Here is a 26389-nt window from a genome sequence, read left to right on the forward strand (position 1 = left end):
ACCCAACCCCACCTCACCCACCCGCAGTCACCAACTTTCACCCCCATCACTCCCCTCACCTCAGCACTCTGCTCCCTCCCTCAGTCCCCCGAAACCCCCCACCACTAGCCCCGCCCTGCTCTCCACAGGGCCACGCCCCCTGCCCTTGGCCCCGCGGCAGCCGCACCCACCGAGGCCCCGCCCTGCCCGCGGGGCTCCCCCCTGTTGCCGGGTAACCGGCCGGGCCGCTCTCCCAGGCTCCGGGCTCGCAGCGTGGGGGGCTCCTGGTCTGGTGCCGCGGGCACCGCCTCGGTGACTCTGTAGCGGGGCGGGGATGCTGCTGCCCGGGGCCGCATCCCGCTGCCGCCGGGGCTCCTCTTGCTCCTGCTGCAGCCGCCCGGCACCTCCCAGTCCCCTCCCGCCGCAGCCGCCCGGGAGTTGAGCCCCGAAGCTAGCGGCACCATGAGCAGGAACCAGCCCCGCTGGGGGCACCGGGGTACGTGTGTGAGAGCGGGGGAAGGGGCAGCAGGGCCTTAGGGGAGACTGGGGGTGGGCTGGGACCGGGGGTAGGCAGGAAGGTTGTGAGGCGGAGAGCGACCGGGGCTCTCGGCGTAACGCGTTCAGTAGCCCCGTCAGCACAACGCCGCGCCCGGTTCTAGGGCGGAGACTTCCAAGCGTGCGGGGAAACCTCCGCCCTGAAAGGCTTTTGATTCGGAAACGCTCACTCTTGGCGAAACTGACTTGCTTTCAGTCCCCTCTCAAGCAGCTCTCTAACAAATCAGTCACATTCTATTGTCTGAGCCTTCTGTTTTACCCCTCCCTCTTCTCCCGGAAGCCTGGGTCTTCATCCAGCTCTGCCTGGTCATATGTACCGATATTACTTGTGGAGTGGTATAAACCACACGCTACTTCTGTGTTTGAACAGCTCATGACTGCAAAATGCTGTAAACATTTTTTATGAAAGACACAACAAATAAAATGTAGCACTAAAATACAGTACTTTATAGACCCTGACCTTTCAATATAAGTAATGTTTGAGTGATTTTTATAAGATTTCAAAACATCTTGCTTATTATAATGAGGAAAATTCAAGGAAGATGGGAAACAAAAAGGGGAGGAAATAGAAGAACTTGTTTCTTTCCTACGCTGATTCTTTCAAAACATCTTCATTTCAAAGGCATAAATAATTACCTGCAAACAACATTGCATCACACAGTTTGTGAGGCTCTGAGAATATTCAACAGACAGAACCTTGGGACTTTGGCTTTCCAATTAGTTTAGCTGCATCATGGAAATGATGTTCTTATTTCCAGAGTGCTCGCAGAATTTCTAATAGGTTGTTTCCTGTTAGTAAAGTAAGTTACTAGTACGTATACACGCACTTTAGAAAACTAAGATACTGCAACATAAATGTTAAATAATAATGGCCTGTGTTCTGATGCACCGTTATTACTTATGTAAAGGATAGTGTCATCAAATATTTTAAGCACAGAATTTACATTTTCTTTAGGAAAAAATATAAACTCTACTCATAAAAAAAGGGAGATCAGCAGGGACTCCAGTATCAATTTATTACCAGGGCAGTGATTAGGATGGCAGAACTTATGTGTGTACCAGAACATTAAGCAGAAGAAAATGGGGTTGTGAAAAAGACACTTATTTAAACTTATTTAAAATTAAAGACACAGAAATTTGATAACTAACAAAAGTGGTATGCAGTTATGAGTTATTGAAATCTGGAAACATAAATCTGTTTTATAAATCTTATTTATTTTTAAAATATACCCAGACTGAAAAAGTCTTTAAAAAAGACATACTTTCAATAAAATCAGGCCATTTCCTGCTATTGACTTTTAAGCAGAACTCCTTATTGACTTAATGGGGAGTTCTGATTAAAAATAGTGAGATTTAATTATAAAGTGCCTTACACACATGCAATTTATACATTTATATAGAACCTTTAATCGTGAAGGATCCCAAATTGCTTTACAAACTGCACATAAGAATCACACCAACCACAGCTAAAATACAAACAGCTCAGTGGTGAAACATGACACCTGTTCAGCAGTGTATAGCACTCTACACAATTTAGAACAGGAAGTAAAGAGTACCCAATCCAGTTGAAAATTCAGAGAATTGGATAGGAAGTTGGAATTTGGCCAGGACATTAGGGCTAATACTAACTCCAAGGAAACAAATCCTATCAATTCATTTATATTAAAGGCTGTGGTAGAGCAAATTGGTGACAAGGTAATTAAAAAAAATTGTGTGAGATTTTTGCTGTAAACGGTAATTAGAGTTTGTTTACCATTTTCTTTTGGTATTATACATAGGAACTTGGTTTTCTTGATTTTAAATATAGTTTTATCACTTTTTGTGTTGCAGAATCATATGTAAAAGACATTAAATACCCAGAGTCATCATTCCTCTCTGAATGGTAAGTCTGTTAATATGGCATGTGACATAAATGTGTACAGTATTCTCTCACAAAATAAGTATTTTTTTAAAAAGTAGGGATAATTTTCTTTGTAATTGGATTTACCAATAGCCTACTCTAACTATGCTTTGATACCAGAATAGGTTAAGGAGAATATGGGGAGATTGGTTCATGAAAGGTAGAAATTGTCTTTTTCTGAACTTATCAAGCTATTGGTTGTGTTACAGAACATTTATAAGTTCAACGTGTGAGGCCGTCTTTTGTCCTGAAGAAGAGAGAGATTGTATGAATATCCAGTTGTCATATATGGTTCTCCTTTCATGGGTAGAAAGGAGAATTGTGTATATCATTTATGCCATATTTGGACTTTAGCTAAATAGAATACAGTGCTATACTGTCTGGTTCTCATTCTTTTCATGAATGTGAGGTATGGTATGTGTCTTCTCCTACAATTTGCTGTTCTAAAAATGTAATCCTAAACATTTAGGATCTTTTATAGAGATGGCTGGTACCTTCTTGATTTTTGATGGCTCTGCAGCCCAAAGATTATGTTGGTTTTTTTGCTTCAAAATTGCAAAACAAATGGGTATTCAATTAACTATTATTCCTACGAGTTACAATCCACCAGAAGTATTAGGTCACAGAAAAAATTTATTTTTATGTTTGACATTTAAATATGCTAGTGAATTATTTTCCTCTGTGTATAACCTTGGGGAGAACTGCATCCCTATCACAATTTTTGGTCATGACTATACAGAGCAAAAACCTTTTTTGTAATCATTGAAGACTATGCAAAAATCATCTAATTGAAGTTCCTTGTATTTTGTGAAAAATTCTGAAGTTCAAAATGAGTTTGAGGATTTTTTCCCGTTAAACATGGCATTTTGTTTGTTATTTTTCACACACACACACACTAAACCACTGTGCTCTTGAATCACTGACAACAAAATCTAATTTGAATGATGCTGTTCTGCCTTATGGAAATAGAATCTATAAAATAAATTCCTTCCAGGGTTATCCTTAAAAAATACATAATTGGAAGAACACAATGTTTATTAAAACATACAAGAAAATCCTCATGTATGTTGTTGCCTCACCCTCTAGGCAATTTTTTTGGAGATCTAGTAAGGTGATTAGAAAATCACTATTTCTGACACTTCTGACTTAAAATTCCAACCACAAGTAAGAGATGGCATGACATAGTTCATTCCAGAAACTGCTCATTTCAAGGCTGGTGAGATTGCTTTCAGAAACTGAACTGCCTTAATAATATCTGTTTGCATTCCAGTGGGTGATTCTGTTCCACATCACTAAGAACTTAAAGAATTTCTTGACATTATGGGTTTTTTAATAGCTTTTCTTTTCATTAACCTAAACAATTTTCCATTAACATACCAGTGTTACATCTGTTTGTTTAATGTCTGAAAGGATGATGTAAAACCACTGTAATGGTTCCTATACTGGTATCCCTCCATCCGAGGCCACCCCTCCCAACAGAGGGGCATATTGTTGAGGCAGCCGTACAATATTCCTGGTATCAGAACAGCCCATTGGAGTCATACGAAACCAGTGTAAAATACCAATTAACCACTGTCAATTCTACTTCCAAGTACACCGCTACCCCGATATAACGCGACCCGATATAACGTGGTAAAGCAGTGCTCCGGGGGGCTGCGCATTCTGGTGGATCGAAGCAAGTTCAATATAACACGGTTTCACCTATAACGTGGTAAGATTTTTTGGCTCCCGAGGACAGCGTTATATTGAGGTAGAGGTGTATTGCAGAGTAGTGGACGGTTATCCAAAAGGCCTCAAGATCTGAGACTGGATACAAAAGTGTCAAAGCTATATTTACCACTCTTCCCCTCCAAGCTGTGCTGAGCACCTGGATCATAGCATTGGGGTTTTGTTGTTGTTGTTTGGTTTTTGAATGTAAACAAATTATTACAATATCAAACAAAGTAATAAAACACAAACTATAGCCTTCGCTTATTAATAGATACCTTTCCTAGCTAAGAACTACTAACTGTGGTATGTAATCTATCGTTTAAATCAGCCTCTGTACCAAATAACTGAGGATAGCTAGTGTAACCCTGCTTTTAAAAAGCAGCCTTTTAAAAGCCTTTTTAAAGCCTTTTAAAAAAAGACTCTAGAAACTATCCTGGTAATTACAGATCAGTAAACCTAACTTCAGTACCAGGCAAATTGGCTGAAATGAGAGTAAAGACCAGAATTATCAGACACACAGATAAACACGATATGTTAGAGAGGAGTCAATATGGCTTTTGTAAAGGAAAATCATGCCTCACCAATTGACTGGAATTCTTTGAAGAAGTCAACAAGTATGTGGACAAGGATGATCCAGTGTACTTGGACTTTCAAAAAGCCTTTTGACAAGGTCCCACACCAAAGACTCTTAAGCAAAGTAAGCAGTCATGAGACAAGAGGGAATGTCCTCTCATGGACCAGTAAATGGTTAAAAAGTTAAGAAACAAAGGGTAGGAATAAATGGTCAGTTTTCATAGTCAGGAGAAGTAAATAGTGGGTTTCCCCAGGGATCTGTACTAGGACCAGTGCTGTTCAACATATTCATAAATGATGTGGAAAAGGGGGTAAATCATGAGGTGGCAAAGTTTGTAGATGATACAAAATTACTCAAGATGTTTACATCCAAAGCTGACTGCAAAGAATTACAATGGGATCTTACAAAACTGGGTGACTGGGCAACAAAATGGCAGATGAAATTCAATGTTGATAAGTGCAAAGTAATGCACATTGGAAAATATAATCGCAACTCTATATACAAAATGATTGGGTCTAAATTAGCGGTTACCAGTTAAGAAAGAGATCTTGGCGTCATCATGGATATTTCTCTGAAAACATCTGCTCAATGTGCAGTGGCAGTCAAAAAAAGCTAATACTATTAGGAACCATTAGGAAAGGGATAGATAAGAAGATGGAAAATACCATAATGGCACTATATAAATCCATGGTATGCCCACACCTTAAATACTGAGTGCAGTTCTGGTTGCCCCATCTCAAAAAAAAATCTATTAGAATTGGGAAAAGTACAGAGAAGGGCAATAAACATGATTAGGGGTATGGAACAGCTTCCATATGAGGAACAGTCCAGTCTTTTTAATCTCTCATCTTAGAAAAGAGACAACTAACGGGGATATGATAGAGGTCTATAAAATCATGACTGGTGTGGAGAAGTAAATAAGGAAGTGTTATTTACTCTGTCACATATCACAAGAACCAGGGGTCACCCAATGAAATTCATAGGCAGCAGGTTTAAAACACATTAAGATGTACTTCTTTACACAACGCACAATCAACCTGTGGAACTCGTTGCCAAAAGTGAAGGCCAAAAGTACAACCAGGTTCAAAAAACAATTAGATATGTTTGTGGAAGATAGTTTCCCCTCCCTGGTTAGCCAGGATAGTCAGGGATGCAACCTCCAACTGCCAGAAGCTTGGACTGGACAACTGGATGGATCAATCAATAATTGCTTTGCTGTGTTCATTTCCTCTGACGCATCTGGCACTGGCCACTGTCAGAAGACAGGATGCTGGGCTAGATGGACCATTGGTGTGACTCAGTATGGCCGTTCTTATAAAGTAGGTTTCCCCCTTAAAATTCAGTTTGTTACAGAGCTGGCTGGCTTCACAGGAACAAGAATCCAATCTTTCATGAAAAATACCCCTGCTCAACAAGATGTCTCGTCAATGAATGGATCCAGAGTGCCTCTTTCCGCTTTATGTTATACTGTAACAGTCTTTTGTCTTTATTCATAGAGGGCAATCTTTTGTCTGTTACATTGTTTCTTTTTCACCTCCAAGTGGTTTCATTTGATTGTAGTTCTATCTAATCAGTTTCCATTGACTGTTCTGTAATGGGGCAATGGTAGACAGTTGAGCTTTGCATTACATCACTGGCTAACCAGGGAGGGGTGGCAATTCCCTCCTGCATGAATAGACTGACACTCCTGGTGACTCCTTTTAACATTAAGACCAAAAGGGTATACACTTAAGTCTAGTTACGTCATCATCACTCCCATAACTGCATTGGTCGTTGGGGCACCATCATTGATGAGCAATCAATCAATTGTCTCCACCTCTGACGATTGTGTGTCTGTGCTTGAGTCTCCACGAAGTCCATTCCTGTCCACTCTTTTATGTTGTCAATCCATCTCTTCTTCTGTCTACCTCTTCTTCTCTTCCCCTGTACTGTCTCTTGGAGGATGATCTTGGATAGGCCAGATGATCTTGTTACATAGCTGTACCACTTCAGCTTGCGCTTCTTCATGGTCATCAGGAGGTCTTCATATGACCCAGTGCATTGGGTGATGATGTTGCAGACCTCTTCATTAGTGACATGGTCGAAGTAGGAGATGTCCAGGATTTTCATCTGACTCTTGGCTGCCTGCCAAGAAAGAGGGGGGCCTGGAATTCACTGGTCAGCCGTAAGAAAAGAAGATGCAGCTGAGCAGACCTGCAGAGGCAGCCCATAACGAGCAAGACAAGTGAAGACCAGCATGGAGGAAAACAAAGAGGACAACAAAGTCTAGCCGATGTGTTTTGGGAAAGTTGAGGAGACCACAGAGAGCCAGTTTGGACTGGTACAAAGAACACCAGGAACATAGGTCGCGGCATGAAACACCCCCAAAGGCACCCTGGACTTAAAAACCCTCCTGAGAGCTGGAGCAGTTCGGAGATCGCAGTGGACCCTGGACGACTTGGGCCCAGGACAGAACTCCCGTTCATCCTTCCCCCTCTTCTTCTTATGTTATACCCAGGCTTGGCCAGCCTAGGGTAGAGCGTGTGTGAGTATGAAAGTGGGTTAGGACTTGGGGCACTAATGCTTTCTTCCTTCCTCTGAATGACGTGGGGAGCACCCCTCACTCTCCACTGTTATTGTATTATTTTACTAATAAAGCTTTAAACTTAGACCCTTTGTGTGTTTCATCATCTCCTCCCTTAAAGATCCTGTGGCTTCAGCCTGATCACCTGATGCCTCAGGCAGATTGGTAACAGAAATCTGTCACATCATCTCTACTACCTGTATTTTCCGTTCAAGTTCTGCTGTAAGGGTCCATGTCTCGCACACATACAGAAAAATGGAGATGACCAATGCATGCAGCAGTTTCAGTTTGGATTCCAGGGAGATGTTCTTATTCCTCCAAATTGGCTTTAGCTTTGCCACTGCTGCTGCTGTTTGCGCAGTTCTTGCCCGAATTTCTGCCTTGGATCCTTCATCAGTGATGATTGCCCCCAAATACTTGAACTGTTTCACTATCTCCAGCTCTTGTCCACTGACAGTGATAAGTGAGCTGATCCCATCACATTTGTTTGTCATTAGCTTGGTTTTCTCTGCACTGATTTCCATGCCATATTTTGCGGAGGTTTCATCCAATCATTTCACAAGGTTGGCAAGTTCATCTTCGCTGCCTGCCAGGCCATCAGTGTCATCAGCGAATTGAAGATTTGAGATTGTTCACCCACCAATGCTGACTGTGCATAAGTGATCTTCTAGGGCATCAGTCATTATGCGCTCCAAGTAGACGTTTAATAGTGTGGGCGAAAGAAGGCGAAACCACTCTCCTATTGTGCCATTGACGAGAACTGCACTGCTGGCCTTGGCATACAGTTGTTTAATGGTAAGAATAAGCTCACGACCAACATTGTACTTCTTCATGGTTGCCCAGAGAGCTTCATGCCATACTCTGTCAAATTCCTTCTTGAAGTCAACAAAGATGTGGTAGATGTCCTGCTGGTGTTGTAAGTACTTCTCATATAGATCATGAAGGTTGAAATTCTGTTCTGTGATACTTCTTCCAGTACGAAAGCCAGCCTGTTCTTCAGCGATGATATTCTCTGCTTGTGGCTTCAATCTGTTCAATATGACTTTCAACATCACTTTGCTAGGATGGCTAATTAAGCTTATGGTCCGGTAATTTTGACACAATTGCAGGTTGCCTTTCTTTGGCAGAGTGATGATTAGTGACTGTGTCCACGTGGAGGGCCACTCACTAGTCTGCCAGATCTTGTTGCAGATCTTGGTGAGTACATCTATTACTATTTCTCCTCTGAATTTCATCAGTTCAGCTGGGATTTTGTCAATACCTGTAGCCTTTCCATTCTTGAGTGATTTCACAGTTGTCTCCACTTCTTCACATAGTATTGGAAAGTCATCCTCCTCTGTTGAATGTGGACTGTCTAAGACACTAGGATCTTCATTTGTCTGGTGGTTGTATAGATCAGAGCAGTAGTTTGTTCACCTATTGATGATGTCCTTTTCTTCTGTAAGACTGTTCCCTTCTTTGTCTTGAATTACATTAGCTTTGGTCCATCTTTTCTTCATCAGATCTTTTACAACCTGGAAGGCTCATTTGCTATTTTTATTATTGATACACTCTTCAATTTTAGAGCATTGTTTTTCAATCCATATCTCCTTGGTCATCTTAATTCCTTTCTTGATATATCTGCCAATTGCTCTGTATTTATCAGCTCCCTCAGTGCTGTTCTTGTCTCTCTTAAGTTCTCTTCTAATGTCACACATTTGTAGTATTTCATTTGTGACCCATGATTTTGTCTTCTTATGATGTCAAGTATCAGAGGGGCAGCCGTGTTAGTCTGGATCTGTAAAAAGCAACAGAGAGTCCTGTGGCACCTTTAAGACTAATAGATGTATTGGAGCATAAGCTTTCATGGGTGAATACCCACTTCTTCAGACGCAGCTTATGCTCCAATATATCTGTTAGTCTTAAAGGTGCCACAGGACTGTCTTCTTATGATGATTCCCAAGGATGTCCATTGCTGCCTCATTCATTACAGCATTGAAATTGTTGGTCATTGTTTCTACGTCTTCCTCTAGAGCAAGCAGTGGGACAAATTTTCCACCGATCATTGCTTGGAATGACTCTGCAATGTTTCGGTCTCTGAGTCTTTCTAAGTCAAACTTGGTTTTGGTGAACTTTGGCCTGACGATTTTCCTTAGCTGCAGCCAAAAATTTAGCATCACAAGGTCGTGATCACTTCCAATATCAGCACCGGGGAAGCTCCTTGTTTTAGCTCTGTTAATCCCAGAATGAAATCGGTTTTGCACCATGATGTAGTCGATCTGGCTGTGATGTAGACCATTAGTGCATGCCATGTTGATTGTCTGGATGCTTTATGTGCTCCTAATGTGTTTGCAAGAACCAGATTGTTATAGGTGGCAAACTCCAAAAGTCTCAATCCTCTCTCATTGGTTACCGCATTACAGAAAGGGCCACAGTAATCTCACCAATCTGCCTGTGCATCAGTACCCACTGTAGCATTCCAATCTCCTTGTACAATCAGGATATCTTTCTTGTGTACCTTATCAATGATGTCTTGGAGCTGATAGTTAAAATCTTCAATTTTCTCATCATCATAGTCTCTTGTAGGGGCGTACCCCTACATCATAGTCTCTTGTACCACTGTGATATCAAATGGTACTGCCTTTAGGTGGATGGAAATGAGCCTGGTGGACATTGGGCGGCATCCTAATTCTGAATTCTTGATATCTTTATGCACAAGAAATCCTACACCATTGACATGTTTGTCCTCTCCACTGTAATAGAGTACATGGCCTTTTTCTGTTAGTAGCTCTCCAAAGTTCTTCCATCTGACCTTAGAGATTCCTAGGAAGTGCCAGGTATATTGTTCCATTTCATACGTGAGTTCTTTCAACCTCCTTATTTGTCTCAATGTCCTTACATTCCATGTGGCTATGGTGATGTTATCTCTTCCACGGATCCTCTTTGTTGGGGTTACACCAGTAGTATACTTGTCGCGTCTACGTGTATACTTGTCGCGTTTATTTTATTTATTTATTACCCTGGTGGGAGAAGGATGGCATGGTCATTACTAACCGGGCTGCGATCAATCCGGATATGGACATAGTGGACTTGCTCATCATATGGTTGCACTATTCCTTAAATATTGTGTGTACATGTAACGCCGACAGGCCCCAGTCATTGGCGGGCAGTATCGAACTGGGGACCTTAGTGCATGAGCTAAAAGCCAATTGGCTGTTAGCTAAGGCTGTAGAGCAGACTCGTTTTCTCTCTCTCTCTCTTTAAGTGATCTCAGTGCCACTAGATGGGACAGAACACCACACCTAGGTGGTGTGTGGGTAACATTCTCAAATCATACCATGATTCTGAGCATCTAGAAGTTTCAGGCTTTCAATAGAGACGTTACATGTTACCCTTTATGGACAAATATCTTGTAAGCAATGTATTTGATGTAGTGAATTTGTCAGGTCTGAAACAAGAGTTGGTTACAAAGGTTCTGAGCTGAGTTTGCTGCCTTTCTAGCACTCATATCTCCTGACAGAATTAAACCTAGATCTTCTCCATAGTTGTGGGGAAAATCTTGTGGGATGGAGCTGGTGTAGTTCTGAGTTCAGGAGAATCATTTATGTCTGAGTTATTGCCTCATTGGTAGGCTCTAATTGACTTGCCAAAAGTTACACAAGACGTCTGTGACGTAGCAGCTGAGGTGAAAGTAAGCTGGTACAGTCCGGTACGGCATACTAGTAAGAAAGCCGGTACACAGCTACCATACAGGCAGGGCCGCTGATGTGGGGGGAGCAAAAGGGGCAGCTGTCCTGGGGCCCCGCAATTTAAAAGGGCCCGGGGCTCCCGGCAGTGGCTGGAGCCCCAGGCCCTTTAAATCGCCGCCAGAGCCCTGAGCCGCGCAGGCCGGGCAGCCCTGAAGGGCTGGCTAGGGGAGTCTGGCCCCAGCCCCGCCCCTTCCGCCCAAGGCCCCGCCCTTCTGGGGGCCCAGAGCTGCCCCCCAACCTTGCCTAGGACCCTGGCCTCCCTGTGTACCAGTAAGTCCGTTAACTTACTTTCACCTCTGCATAGCAAGGAATAAAACCTGGCTCTTCTCAGTCCCTGACCAGCATCCTAACCACTGAACAGTCCTCCTTCTCCTGTATTTTCATATTGTAGCTTGTATTCACTAGCCTCGATGTTCCATTAACTCTCTGCTGTTATCTTGATGGGTGGAAGAAAAGCTTTTGGGTGTTTTCTGATCACAAATCTATCCCCCTTTTTCTTTGACTCATTTTTGGGTGGATGGAGTGAGGATGTGGCCAAATGACCATCCACTTCTGTTCTTGATTGGTTTGAATAGGGCAGGTAACTTTTTCCGTGGGGTTTTGTAGTTGCTGACATCACTACCACCACCATAGATGCTGATATATAGTGGCAGCCAGTGATTTGCAGGATTGTATATTTGTGACCAGAAAAAGTTGTTTTTCACTATTAAAAAAAAAACTGACCCTGGTTCTTGAGCATTCAGTACACATTACTAAAGCTCTCTCTTGAAAAATAATATGAAATGTATTTTATTTATTAAGCCCATGATTCTCAGTCTTTTTGTACTAGGGATCCAAAACCAGATTAGTTTAAGCTAACCCACCCAATCCCACAGTCCTTTGTTGCTACAAAAATTGTGAAATTAGATTGATAGCAAAAAACGCCAGATGGTTTGGAGTTTTGTGGGGCTATTGGCTGTTGGCATACATGCTAAAAGGTTGGGGGAAGAGGGGCTGTGGCTGTTTATTGCCTGAGACTGTTTCGCCTTCCGTAATGCACAGCCCTAAGCAATGGGAGTTTTGCGGCTTCAAGAGGCTATGGAGCAGCCAGCTAGACACCCTCTTGAAGTAATATTTTCCTTCTCCTGGAGCAGAATGTGGTGTGTGGTGAGGAAGAAATGGCTGAGAACCTGAAGCAAGGGTTGGGAATGGAGTAGGATGGAGGCAGGAGTTGGATGGAGAATAAGTGATTCTTTCCATCTTCTGCTCACACTCCTGCTGAGTCCTAGTGCCCATGGGATTTTACTGACTTGTTTTGTTCAGTCAGCAGTCCACTTATGGGTAATTTCCCATGTATTGAGAAGTCCTGATTCAAAGTGTCTATGTATGTTGACAACATGATTTGTAGCTTTTGAAAAACATCGATCACCTTACTCTTTAAACACATATTTGCATCCACGGTATCTTTTTCATTTCATATCTGAAACAGCAGATCGCTTTCATCTCAGGCATCAAAAGAACAAAAAATGCCAAGTCTAACGTCTGACCACAAATATCTGAATAATAAAGCCTCAGGAAGATCATTGGGATGTTTTCCCTTTGAAAGTAACTGGAGGAGCGCATTGTTAAAGACAGAAAGGATAAAAAAAGGTAAATGGTTAAGCTTGTCATTTTATGGTCTAGTTAACTTCACTAAGAAGCTGTCCTTTCCAGTGCTGCAAATGTGTGTGTGGGGGCGGTGGAGGAGAGAGAGAGGGTAGAACTTCTAGTGCTGCATTTCTCCAAGCTTAATTTTTGGCATTCACAGCCATATAGAGCTCCTTAATTAAGGCTTCTACATAATCAGTCTGTTGTGTGTATCTTTTCTTTATAAGGACCTGATCCTTCTCCTTATAATAATAATTAATGGAGATATCCCATCTCCTAGGACTGGAAGGGACCTTGAAAGGTTATTGAGTCCAGCCCCCTGCCTTCAGTAGCAGGACCAAGTACTGATTTTGCCCCAGATCCCCAAGTGGCCCCCTCAAGGATTGAACTCACAACCCTGGGTTTAGCAGGCCAGTGCTCAAACCACTGAGCTATCCCTCTCCCCCGGTTAAGTTAATAGAAATTTAACCATCAATAAGGCTACATTTTAGTATTTTTAGGTAAAAGTCACGGACAGGTCATGGGCAGTAAACAAAAATTCACGGCCCATGACCTGTCCGTGACTTTTACTAAAAATACCTGTGACTAAAACTTGGGAGGGGGGCTGCCCAGGGACCCTGCAGGTGCCAGGGGAGGGAGGCCCAGGTGCTGTGGGGAGGGGCGGGTAGTGGCCTGGGACTCCCACTGGTGCTGGGGGGGTGGGGTTGGTGGGGCCGATAGGCTCCCTACCTGGCTCCGTGCCTCCCCCTCCCGCAGCAGCAGCAGAGTTTGGGTGTGGGAGGGGGAAGGGGATTCGGGCATGGGACGGGGTGAGGTGGGCTCTAGATGGCACTTACCTGCGGGTTTGTCGGAAGCAGTGACATCCCTCTCGCTCAGCAGCTAGGCGGAGGCGTGGCCAGGAAGCTCTGCACGCTGCCTCTGCCTGTAGGCACCACCCCCGCAGCTCCCATTGGCAGATCTACCTGAGCTGCCCCTGAGCCAGGTGCACCGGCCGCTGCGGAAGTCACAGAGGTCACGGAATCTGTGACTTCCATAACCTCCGTGACAAACTCACAGCCTTAAGCATTGACTTCAGAAGGAGCAAAATTTGGCCTTTAATTACTAATGTACCTTACATTTCCTGGTATTTCTAAGGGTTTCATATGACCATGCATTGAGTGAGACATGGTTTTTGTGAAATGGCCTCACTTTTTAAAAACAAACAACCCAAGTGTTTTTTCTCCCGATGATATATCTCTGCTGATTTCATATTTAGTAAAAGGAGCTTAACAAACTCATGTCATTTATACTCCTTAATGTGTGTTCTAATTATGTTCAGATGCTAATATTTTATGTACACTTCTGTGACTATCTACTTTAAGCAGAATACTCTTCAACCTTTGACTTGAGAGACTGCGAGGAGAGTACTGCAATACCAAACCTTACTCAGGGAGTCCAGAGCTATCAAGAAAACCCATCTCCTATTCTGCAGATGAAAAAAGGATCTGCATATGGTGCTGCTAAACCATTTCCAACTGGGTATACGTCCATAGTCAATGTTTTCATATAAAAAGTATTTGTTTTAGAACATTTTAGCTTTTTAGAATCAAAGTGCACCCTGGGCATATTGCACCTGAAAAGACTTGTAAAAGAGTCCAGGTATTTGATAGCTTTGTCAAATGAGTATTTGCTGGAGAGAGTGGGAAGTGAAACTTCTAGTTTATGTTTTCACATCAGCCTTGAGTAATGCAGAAGAATAATGTAAAAAGTGTAAACAATTCTAAGGATGTACTTCTGTTGAGTCAATTCAGCAATAAAGCAAAGATTGTCTTATGTCCAAATCCAGAGTAGGTTCCAAGGCACATCCCATATATACTATTAACTCACTGACACTCAAAGTCAATATTAATTCTGTAGCATGGCACAATGTCAGACTTGAAGCCATTGCTAGAGGGCAATCAGCAGTTTTTTCACCTTACCAGAATCACAAGAAATAAAGCTGTCCTCCTAGTAAATTCCAAGTGTAGCTGTGAAGAGCAATGATGTTTCTGCGTTCTGCTAAATAGAAGATTTTGTCAACAGAAAAGAAGTTAATCCTTTTGATTGGAAAAAGAGGATCCACATCTGGAAATATGTAGATCTCTTACTGTTCTTATAGAAAGTACCTTTCTAGACACATTTCTGAAATAATTCTATCCTTATATCTTGGGTCTAGCCCTCTAGAACTAATTTGTGTGTTAGTCAAGATAGTAAGTTAGTCCATACCTCCTACAGGCATCAGGAGTGCCTTTTAGATATAGAGAACATCTATTGTGTTAGCAGTGACCAGATGTTCAATAGTCATTGTAGAAGAAAAACTATGAGGATTATTACCTTGAAGTTAATTTTCCGATATTTCAAGCTTCCTTCTCAGCATTTTGCTTTGTCTCACAGTATTCTTACTAAGAAGCTATTGTCTGTGCTCCTCTTTGTATCTAATAATTGATATCTGTTTGCTTCAGTTGGAACTCCGTGCTTCCCACACAGGTGTCCACCGAATTTACATATATAAACAGGGGAGTAACTTTTCTCAACAAATATGTTTCTCTTCACTCCCTTCCCTGTCTCCCATCCCTTGGTCCCTCCCCATATAAAAGATGTGAGGGGGACAAGTCCCCTCCTTGTAATTACACCAGTGCTATCCACAAAGTAGTTTTGTCTGGGACTTTTTTCTTATGGTCTTCAGTATGGTTTACAAACTGCTGCCATATGCGGATAAGCTGTCTATCTGGAGTCATTTCTGGACATAAATAAATATGATAGGTAAACAATGGCAAAAATAGCATGTGGCACTTAGTTTTCAACACACTAAATCCCTAAAAATATGCTGTTTTCAGCTAAGTACAGTATATGTAATATTCTGCTATCATTAGCACGTATTGCACTTCATATTTTTGTTACAACTTGCTCATGCCAGTGAATCTTTTCTGAATCATTGTTCTTGATAATGATAAAGCAAACAATAATTAATTACAAAGTAATATAATCTGTACTCACTAAAAAGAGTGGCCTTTCATACATTCATTCTTACTCCATAAAACAGTTTGCCAGAAATTCACCCATTATTGAAATTTTTGTTGTACTGTCTCTTCTAACAGACTGTAGCTGGAATTTAGTCATAATTCTCCTATGATTTTATAATCAAAAACACTACTTAAAGGATTCTTATTTCAGACACATGTCATCTCACAATGTTAATGATCTTTGTTCTGGGATGGTATTCAGTGAAGCATGTTATACAATGGATTATCATTTTAGTACAGACTTCCGTTATCTGTTTAAATCTTGTTCTAATTGTTTTTAGCTCTTATAGTGAAGATGAGCATAATTGTGTGCCAACTTCATGCATACTTCCACAGACCTCATCACAGTACTTAGGATACGAGTTTTGCAAAAACAGGTAAGTCTCCCATTTTAAATTATTATGTATCACCATTCCCTGAAGAGTTAAGGAAAGATTTTAAGTTACTGAATATGCAAAGCGATCTTAGTAATATGGTTCTTAAATGGTTTCTCCTTTTTAACTGCCTTTTTCCAATATGTATGCAGTGTTGTTGTAGCTGTGTTGGTCCAGGATATTAGAGAGACAAGGTGGGTGAGGTAATATTTTTTATTGGACCAACTTCTGTTCATAGACTCATAGACTTAAAGGTCAGAAGGGACCATTATGGTCATCTAGTCTGACCTCCCGCATGATGCAGGCCACAAAAGCTGACCCACCCACTTTCCCTTAACTTGGCTGTTGAAGTCTCCAGATCGTGATTTAAAGACTTCAAGTCGCAGAGAATCCTCCAGCTTGCGACCCCTGCCCAATGCTGCGGAGGAAGGCGAAAAACCTCCAGGGCCTCTGCCAATCTACCCTGGAGGAAAATTCCTTCCCGACCCCAAATATGGCAATCAGTAGGACCCCGAGCATACAGGCAAGATTCTCTAGCCAGATCCACATTTTACCAGCGGCGAGAGAGACAAGCTTTCGAGTTTACACAGACCTGAAGAAGAGCTCTGTGTAAGCTCAAAAGCTTGTCTCACCCACAGAAGTTGGTCCAATAAAAGATATTACCTCACCCACCTTGTCTCCATTCCTCCAATATGAAATTTTGCGACCTCTTATTTCTGTGATTGAGATACTGGATTAGGGGCTTCTTCTGGGTGTGCTGGAGACTAATTGCTCCAGCTTTCAAGCACAAATTAATTAATGCATACTAATAAGTAAAACTTGTGTCCTATTTTCCATAACACCAAACAAAATCATTTTGCTCTAGCAGTACATTCTCTCTGCCCTGGCAGTATTCCAGAATTTGAATTCTTAGACTTTCAGTTTATAGTGCAATATTGCTTGTGAGGGACAAACATTTTAATTTAGGAAGAGAGCCAAGTGGCTCTCAGATAATATAACTAATTTTACCCTATTCCTTGTGATTCTGGACCCATGTTTCAATTTGAAAGAACCAGGTCTATGTACTTTTTATGGATTTTACTAAAAAGAATAAGCAAGCACATATTTAGATTAAACAAATATATCGATAAGGCTAAAACTACTATAAGAATGAAACAATACAATAATCAATTAAGATCACAATTGAGATTAAATCAGTAGATCAATGAGTTAACAGTGACATTAGTTTAGATATTTAGTGTAGTTATAGCTGTGTCAGTCTCAGGCTATTAGAGAAACAAGGTGGGTGAGGTAATATCTTTTATTGAACCAACTTCTGTTGGTGAGAGAAAAGAGCTCTGTGTGGCTTGAAAGCTTGTCTCTCTCACCAACAGAAGTTAGTCCAATAAAAGATATTACTTCATCCACCATCTCTCTCTAAATAGTTTAGATTATCATTTATCAAATCATCAAATTAATAAGCAGGTAATCAAATTATATCATGAGGTTGACCCAAGGAAAAATTGCTTTTATTTAATCAATAGACTGAAGGAGGTAGTTGTTGTCCTTTAATCTAACAACTCCAGTGAGGGATCCTGTCTTGACTGTGAAATCAATCGTCAATCTAAACGTGACTGTCGGTTTTGAGTTTAGATAATGACTGAGGGAGATTCAGTGGGGTAGCCAGCATGGGATATTTGGGTGGGCCCTGACTTCGGGTGGGCAGGCAATTATGGGGGGGAAGGGAGGAGCAGGACAGGAGGAATGTGGGCCCACCTCCCCCAGCCCCCTGCAGCCAGCCTTGCAGGGGGTGATGCAGGGCCGGCTCCAGTGGAGGAAGCACGTGCCTGGGGTGGCACATGCTAAGGAGTGGCATTCCATCCATTCTTGGTGCGGCTTCGGCAGTTCAGGCGGCTTTTTTTTTTTTTTCCTTGGGGCAGCAAAAATGGTAGAGCCGGCCCTGGGGCGATGGATGGACCCTCTGGCCAGGGGTACCCCGGGGCCCTGGGCACGCACCCAGCTCCGGGAGGAGATGCTGCTCTTCAGCACGCACAGCTCTTGGCTCTCTTCCAGGTCCCACCGCCCCATGCCGGGCCCAGCTCCACCAGGCGGCAGGCCTACCTTTTTTTAAGATCTCCTCTACCGATGCCGGCCGCCCGCTCACTCGTCCTCCTCCCGGTGGTGGATTAGCCACTGGGCCAACCCAGGGCCCAGGAAAAATGGGCACTCCCACACCCCCACCTACTCGGCCTGACCAATGCTCCTACTATGGAGTGGGGTGGGAGCGTGGGAACTTGCTCCACTCCACCTGCCCCACCAGCACTCCAGCCTGGGAGCAGGGTCTGGACGTGGGGGCTTGCCCTGCTCCGCCCGCCTGCCTGGAGCTCCAGCCAGGGCACAGTGTCAGGGTGCGGGGGCTTGCCCTGCTCCACCCTGCTCCCTGGTTGGAGCGCCAGGCAGACAGAGTGGGACAAGCCCCCGTGCCCCGACCCCGCTCCCTTGCAGGAGCGCCGGGCAGGTGGAGTGGAGAAGGGCAAGCGCTGGGGCCAGAGCAGAGCCAGGGATGGGGGGTGGGCCTGGATGCTAAGTGGGTTGGCCACAGCCCACCCAGGCCCACCCGTGGCTACGCTCCTGGGGAGATTACACAGAGAGGTAAACTGCACTCATCTAGTTTTAAGGACGTACAGAGACCAAATTTCTTTGTCCACAACTTCAGTGCTACTCTGCTTCCTCCTTAAAACTTTCTGTTGCTATGATAGCTATTATTCTACTCTCTTATTCCTTTCCCACTTCACACAAATACCACAGAACAGAGGTGATTACTGAATCAGGCTCAAATAGCAGCTCTGTATGACAGAGACATCACCAATTTAGATGACAGACTTGGGGTTTGCCTTTCAGGTTTCAGATCTGACACATTCATACCCTAATAGAATAAGGAGGCATCCCTCCCTTAAGACAAAACCTAAAAAAAGAATTGGAACTTTGCTTTGTGGTCTCGGGATCTCAGTTGCTGCAGTTACTAGAACCAGGCAATGTAGTAGCTTGGTCTGAGCTTTTGGCGCCACTGAGGGGGTCTTGGATAGTAGTAGGCTGGTCAGACTGGCATAGCCAACAACATGAGTCTTCTTCTCCTGTTACCCTGGGTGGTCTGCCCAAGGGGAATAGGAAGGGCACTTAACTTCAGATTGTTGGTGGATCAAAAGAGCACACTCTCTTCTGTAATCTTGACCTTGATGAAGCAGTTCTGACTTACTCTTCCTGAAGGACCACCTTCATAGCTTGGGGACTAATTAGATGGTCCTTCTACTTGGATACATCCAGCATGGTCCAATCCTCTCATGAGGGCAGGCTTCAATCTGAAATCACTATGGAAAGTCCCACTCAGGGATGACCATTGTCTGGACAGAGCTGCTTTTACATCTTAGAAATATAAATTACATTTTAGATCAGATAACTGAAGTGTCCCCAGAACTAACTTATATATGAGCTCTCCCCCTCACAGATTTTCCCATCTTACTTTAATAAATACATTACATTTCTATACCATCTTTATGAGAGTATCTCAAAGTGCTTTAAAACCTTAAGCAAGCAGGCTCATGTGAAGTAAATAAATAATATCCCCTTCCTATAGGTCGGGAAATTAAGGAAGAGCAGTGAAGAGACTTGACCCAGGACACACAAGTCCATGGCAGGGTTGACTCCTGACTTGCAATCCTGTATTCTAACCTCCACACCGCATTCCCTTCACTGTCCTCTTCTGCTTTTACACATTGTTGTCCTTAATGGGATATTCATTCCTGTGGCCTGTGGAGAACCTACTACAGAAAGTGTTTTGTTTTTTCTTCTTTTCTGTATTCCAGTTCTTCCCACCCTTGACAGAAATATTACTTCTTGAGAAAGTTTATGTTAGACAGATATTCTGTCTTTGATTAACTCTGTTCTTCAGGCCCTATATACTTCATAATAAGGGCAAAAATAAGTTCTCATATATATACCACTGTTGGCACTGACTTAATATCTCTTACGGTATGTCTGCACTGAAGCTGAGAGGTGTAATTCCCAGTGAGGGCAGACATATGCACACTAGCTCTGACTGAGGACTATAGCCTAAAAATAGCTGTGTGGCTTCACAATTTGTGCTAGCCACCAGAATACAATCCTGTCCAAGATTCTAGGTATGTTCTCAGGTGACTAACCGATGCCACCGTCCACGTTATCGTGGCCACAATGCTATTTTTAGCATCCTATCTTGAACTGAGCTAGCGTGTGTACCTTTATCCAAGCTGGGAATTACACCTTTCAGCTGCATTGTAGACATACCTTAGATACTGCCAGTTCCTTCTTTCCTAGTTCCACCCCCTCAACAAAAAAATTTACTCATTTTCCCACATGTTGGATGCTCCTCAAAACCAAATCTATAGGCTTGTCTAGACAGGGAATTCTCAGGAAAGTTAGCATGAATTAGCTAGTATATGAATTTAAAGTACAACGGCCTCTTCTGCACTAGCTCCCTGTATGGACACACTTATTCTGCACTAAGAGTGCCTTTTTGTGCTTTAACTTAATCCATTTTCAATGTCAGTTCCACACAGCAGTGCAAGTAGGCCGGTACGCTCCGGTATGCCGTACCAGCAAGATATGTATAGCCGGTACGGCATACCGGCAAGACACAGCAGGAGCCGATGACCCCATGCCTCCTCTGGTGTGGCTGTACCACCCCTAGCCCCGCCCCCTGCCCTTCCACGGAACTGCCTCTCCTCCGGCTCCATCTGTATAGCAGCAGCCCCACCAGAGGACAGGGCTGGGAGGGTGGGGCTGGGGGCGGTACAGCTGCTGGAACTGCTGCCGGCATTCTGCTCTTTTCCCTGCTTCCCCTCCCAGCGGGGAAAGGTGCAGAACCCCCAGCCCCGCCTCCCCCCCAGCCCTGTTCTCCAGCAGGGCTGCTGCTGTAGTATGAGGACAGAGACACAGCTCCGTGGAAAGGCAGGGGTTGGGGCTGGGACTTTTGCTCCTTTCCCCGCTAGGAGGGGCAGCAGGGAAAGGAGCAGAATGCTGGAAGCTCCTCCGGCAGCTGTACCACCCCCAGCCCTGCCCATCCATCCAGGGCCGGCTCTGGCTTTTTTGCCGCCCCAGGCAAAAAAGCCTCCAGCCGCCACCCCCCTCCCTCCCAGTGCGGCAGGGGAGGGCGGCGAGCCCCGGCCGGGGCTCCGCTCTCCCCGGTGGCCGGGGGGAGGGCACCGGGGGGGAGGGCGGTCGGAGCCCTGGGAGGAGGGCGGAGTGCCCGGCCGGGGCTCTGCTCTCCCCGGCGGCCAGAGCCGCGGCGGGAGGGCAGCGAGCCCGGCCGTGGCCCCGCTCTCCCCGGCGGCCGGAGCCAGAGCACCACACCGCCCCCCTCCAGGTGCCGCCCCAAGCACAAGCTTGGTGGGCTGGTGCCTGGAGCCGGCCCTGCATCCAGCCCTGTCCTCTGGCAGGGCTGCTGCTGTACAGATAGAGCCGGAGGACGGAGACGCAGGGCTGTGGAAGGGCGGGGGGTGGGGCTGGGGGCAGTAGAGGAGACTGGAGGAGCTGCTGGAGTGGGGCTGACCAGTGGCTCCATGTTCTGCTCCTTTCCTGAAGTCTCCGGCGCAGCAGGAGGAGGACAGAACACCCCCGCTCCGGTAACATGGGATGGATCATAGGGAGGGGACTGGGAGAGCGTGGGGGCCCTGGGCTGGGGATAGGATGGGGAGGAGTCACATGGAGAGGTCATGTGTCCCCCGCTTAGTTTGTGCCCCCACCCCCCGTACTGGTAAGAAATGGATTTTACTTGCACCACTGGTTCCACACTAGCTATTCCAAGTCTTTTCCTTTTGTAGATAAACTCTAGGTTATTTAAGCTTCCCATATACTTACTCCTGTTCCCTTCCTACATTTTTAAAGCATGTGCTTTAGTTTTACCAGGAACATTCAGTCTTTAGGCTACTTATGGTTAGTGCAGTGTTTCCCAAACCTTGAGAAGTTGAGACCCCCTTCAGGAAAATAAAATCAGCTGTGCACCCCTTCAGCTCTACTGTATGTTGTTAGAGGCCTTCCCATGATATAGATCTTCATAATATACTTCCTTGCCTTTCTTACCTGCTTATGTCACTAGTTAAGTTAAGTTAGCACCCATTGAAATAAATGTGACAGTTCATACCTCAAAACTGTCTGGTTTGTTTAAATGAAGATTCTGGAGAATAATTGAGAGGTTTGGCTAGTTCTTCACCTGCCCCCACAAAAGGATGCATCCCCCATTTGGGAAACATTGTAAGGCTGGGAGTGATGGGGAAATAACTGGTGAAAATCAATATTACCAGCAAAGCCTTTCTTGCAGTACCAATTGAAATAGAAATCCTGCCCTTCTTAGTCACTTTTTGAAAGATGACTACTTCCTTCTGCAGGGGAGACATAACTGTGGTGGATCTGCAGAAGAGAGGACTAGATTCTTGGAACCCAAGTCCACTGAAGATGCCAGCCATTCATGATGGAGGTGGAGAGATAGGAGCTTTGAGGTAAGGAATTTTTAGTGGAGGTGGGGGAAATGTAACCCCAGTTCCCTTATGAAAAGAAACACATGATATGGCATATCTACAGGAAAGGGGGAATCGGGGAAAAGAGAAACAGAAGGACAGTGGTTTAAGCATTACTGTGAAAAGAACTTTTTTGCTTGTGTAAGCTGCATCTCCACTTGGAGAGTTGCCAGTATAGTTCTATTGGTGTGTCTATACCAGCAAATCCTCCAAGGCCTGAAATGGCAGAGCACTGGAGAGAGTCATATATGGAAAGGAATCTGTACAAAAGGTAGCTAGAGGGAGAAGGGATGTTGGTGGAAAAGATCAGACTGTTCTGTACTCCTCAGGCAAAAAGGTTAGTATATATGCACTTGTGTTACTTTCTAGTGACTTGTTTGAAAAACATTGGGCAGAAAACTGGATGCTCTATCATCTTTGTGTTCAACTTTTTACTTATTGTAATTAGTAACATAGAGGCCATTATAGTCGGTGAAATAAAATTCCAGAATGGGAAAAAGTTAAAAAGGCTACAAATGTGGTTACTACTTTAAAATTAGATGGAACATGTACAGTTAAGTACCAGATTAGGATGGTTTCATATTCGCTAGACCTAAATGTCAAGGGATATATCCTAGCCCTCTGCTCAATCCCTTTGTGCCATTCTGGTAGTATAAAGGGGATGAAGGGCTGTCCTAAAAGAACAGCTGCAAACTCCTGTGGTGTAGGGGAATCCCTGGTGGCATAAAGAAAACATCTATTTTTATATATCTAACAAAAAATGTTCTTTATAGTTACTTTTGGAGATGGACTGGTTTGACCTACCACCTCTTGACCCAAAAGTACTGTCTGCAGAAAAGAGCCAGAATAGGTGGTAAATCCTTCCCATTCCATTCAATGAGATTTAGGAGGTTTTTTTCTTTGCTGTTCTTTATTGTCTATAGTTGTAACAATTGATTTGATAGTCTCTGCCTCTGAGCCTTTCAAATTTTGCTGATTGTGGGTAGTTTGAAAGACTCAGAGGCAGAGACTATCAAAGTACCCACAATCCCTAACAAGCCCTAACTCGTCTATAGATAGAGTACCGGGCTAGGAAATAGCAGATCTGGGTTCCGTTCCCAGCTCTACCACTGATAAACTTGCCCTATGCCACAAAGCATAATTTCCGTGCCTCAATTTACCCATCAGCATGAGGATAATAGGCATATCAGTATTAATGAATTAATATTTGTAAAGTGCTTTTAGGTAGTTGGATGGAAAGGGCTATGGAAATATAAAATAATTATAGAATTCAAGAATCCTTTCAACCTCTCATCAACAAAACAGTCTTTCTCAACTCCCTTGGATCTTTGGGAACATCATTAGGAAAGACACTAATGACTTTCCATACATACATACAGTGAATAAATCTAACCATTTTTTTATTTGTGCTCTATAAAGTGGGTGTTTTTTATTCAGATATATTAATTCCAAGACTTTTAACTGTGACATCCATAGATCCAAGAAGAATAACCACATTTCCAGCATATGTTCACTTCCAGCGGGACCCAGATACAAGTTTGGTAAGAAATGTATAATACGTGTACGATTTTAGTGTTCAGCTCTTGTCAGATTCTATTAGAACTGAGGAGTTGTAGAAGGGGTAACTCTAAGGGCTTGTTTACATGGACAGTTAGTTTGTGGCAACTGAGGTGTGAATCTACCCCACCCTAGCCTGCTACATACTTTGTGGATTCTGCTGACATGCATTAACAGTTTGTTAATGAGCTTTGATCTAGTCCTCTTTGAAAGAGGATTACATCCCCAGCTTGTCACAAACTCACTGTTGCTGTAGACAAGCTCTAACTTGTCAATGCTTTAGTTGTCTTGTGCCATATTAGTCTGTATCCACAAAAACAATGAGGAGTCCGATGGCACCTTAAAGGTTAAAAGATTTATTTGGGCATAAGCTTTCATTGATTAAAAAAACCCACTTCTTCGGTGGGCGGGGGGGGAGGTTGCCCACAAAAGCTTATGCCCAAATAACTCTATTAGTCTTTAAGGTGCCACTGGACTCCTTGCTGTTCTTTTGAAAACTGTTTCCTCTGTGATAAAACTTCTTGAAGTTCTAGCGATTACATATATTTATTGAAGGGATAATGTTTACAGTGAAGTATATGAAGAAATAACACTTTTTGCAGGCAGTTAAAAATGAGAAAAGCTGGGTTGGATAATTGTAAAACACTTATTTTGTGTATACTGTCATCAACTATTAGGAATTATTCCTGTTCTAAGATGACAGAAGAGTCACATGAATAGATGTTTCTTGGTTTTTCTGTTGATTTGATTTTTTTTTTTTTGGCTCAGAATTTCCATTTTTCAGTTCAGTTTCATGAATAGTTGTCTGTATGGAAAGAGTAATGTGAGACAACACATATACTCAGGTCATTTGTGAGACAATGACATTTCACTTTTTCATGGCTGTGATTGGAAGAAATTTAAATAATGCACAAAATGATTACTATAACAGAGGATACTTGGCACTCAGAGGGCTTTATGAAGTGTTTTGTAGCTGTAGACTTCACAGAATCTTCCCACTATCCACATTTTGCACATGGGGAAACTGAGACAGAGGCTGTGACTGTCAGAGCTGGGATTAGAACTGAAGTTACTGGTTGCTAATCTTGTGCTCCACGAGTAGAATACTGGTCTCTAAACAGTATGATGAGATCAGAGAAAAGATTACTTGAATGAACCCGCTGACCTCCAGTGTCACTACATTTGAGGAGGAAAATAACTACCAAAAAGTACATGAAACATCTGTGTTGTAACTTTTTCATTAGAAGACTATCTCTGAAAAGTGCTACTTCTAAACTCACTTGACCATATTAGCCACTTAAACTTTGTTATGCTGAAATATCGATCTAGCAAGTACTGTTTTTAGGTTAGTTTGGTTCCAAACCACAATTGTATTTATACTGCTTGGAAGGGTTAGTAGGTAGCAAATTAATCTGTCAACAGTATCCTGTGTAATAGTTTAATATTTGTAATGATACTGAAATAAAAATGTCTCCAGATGCAATGCATACCTTTGTTATTAAAAGCCCCTTATGTAAAAATATTTCTGCATGTGTAGGTAGATGAGCTAAAAAGCAATGTGAAAAGAAGTAGGAGAAAATGAATAATAGTGGGACTGAAAACCAGACAGAGATCTGTTTTTTAATAATTTGCCAAAAATATTAGTTTAAAATGTTAGTATCATACATGTTTTAGTAACTTTTGCTTGTCCACTGCCCCTTTCAATATAGATTTGACTGTTGAGATGTTCACCATTTAAAAATACATATACTGTCAAGACTTGTTTTCTAGAATCCTATATCCCCATGTTGAGGTTTTAAGTTGAAAGTGGAATGCCAAATTTTAGGGTTAGACTAGTGATTCATTAAATACAAACCAACCTTTCAAGTAACTCTGCTGAAGACATATTTCTTATTAAAGGTACTTAAGACCTACCTGATTTAGTATGGTAGAATCAGTGGGTTTTTCCCCCCCCTTAGGTCATCACCATTTCACAGATCCTTTTGCTGGAGCTCCACCTGAATACATACAGAGACTCTCTGAAATAAAATCATTTCAGTGTGAAACTATACGTCAAGAGAAAAACAAAAAATTGAAAAGGGGCAAGAAAGAAGAAACATGGACAAGCTGATGGGCAAGAAACAAGCTCTTGTGTACACTATTTTGTGAGCTTAGATTGTTTTGCCCACTGAAATACAAAAACTTTGCTTTTAAATACAGTATGATGCTAAATAATGATTTACCTGAAAACTTGTTTAATGTAAATAAACTGT

At 43.1% G+C, this 26389-nt stretch overlaps 1 protein-coding gene across 3 annotated transcripts; it reads left to right on the top strand.

The window, feature by feature from the left end:
- Positions 1-418: 418 nt before the first annotated feature.
- On the top strand, positions 419-26389 carry CUNH8orf89 (chromosome unknown C8orf89 homolog). 3 transcript variants are annotated; one of them, XM_024197665.2, is made up of 8 exons: positions 419-475; positions 2365-2416; positions 12478-12638; positions 13997-14153; positions 15958-16053; positions 22452-22562; positions 24057-24121; positions 26096-26389. In XM_024197665.2, exons 1-8 carry the CDS (start codon positions 442-444, stop codon positions 26245-26247), a joined length of 828 nt encoding a protein of 275 aa, XP_024053433.2. In that variant the 5' UTR covers positions 419-441; the 3' UTR covers positions 26248-26389. The 3 variants fall into 3 exon arrangements, with proteins under 3 accessions (XP_024053433.2, XP_024053434.2, XP_024053435.2); XM_024197666.2 differs by having other exon boundaries at positions 14000-14153; XM_024197667.2 differs by having other exon boundaries at positions 457-475; positions 12481-12638.

This window comes from Terrapene carolina, unplaced genomic scaffold (assembly GCF_002925995.2).
Source record: "Terrapene carolina triunguis isolate 2854851 unplaced genomic scaffold, T_m_triunguis-2.0 Scaffold58, whole genome shotgun sequence".
Classification (NCBI taxonomy): Eukaryota; Metazoa; Chordata; order Testudines; family Emydidae; genus Terrapene; species Terrapene triunguis.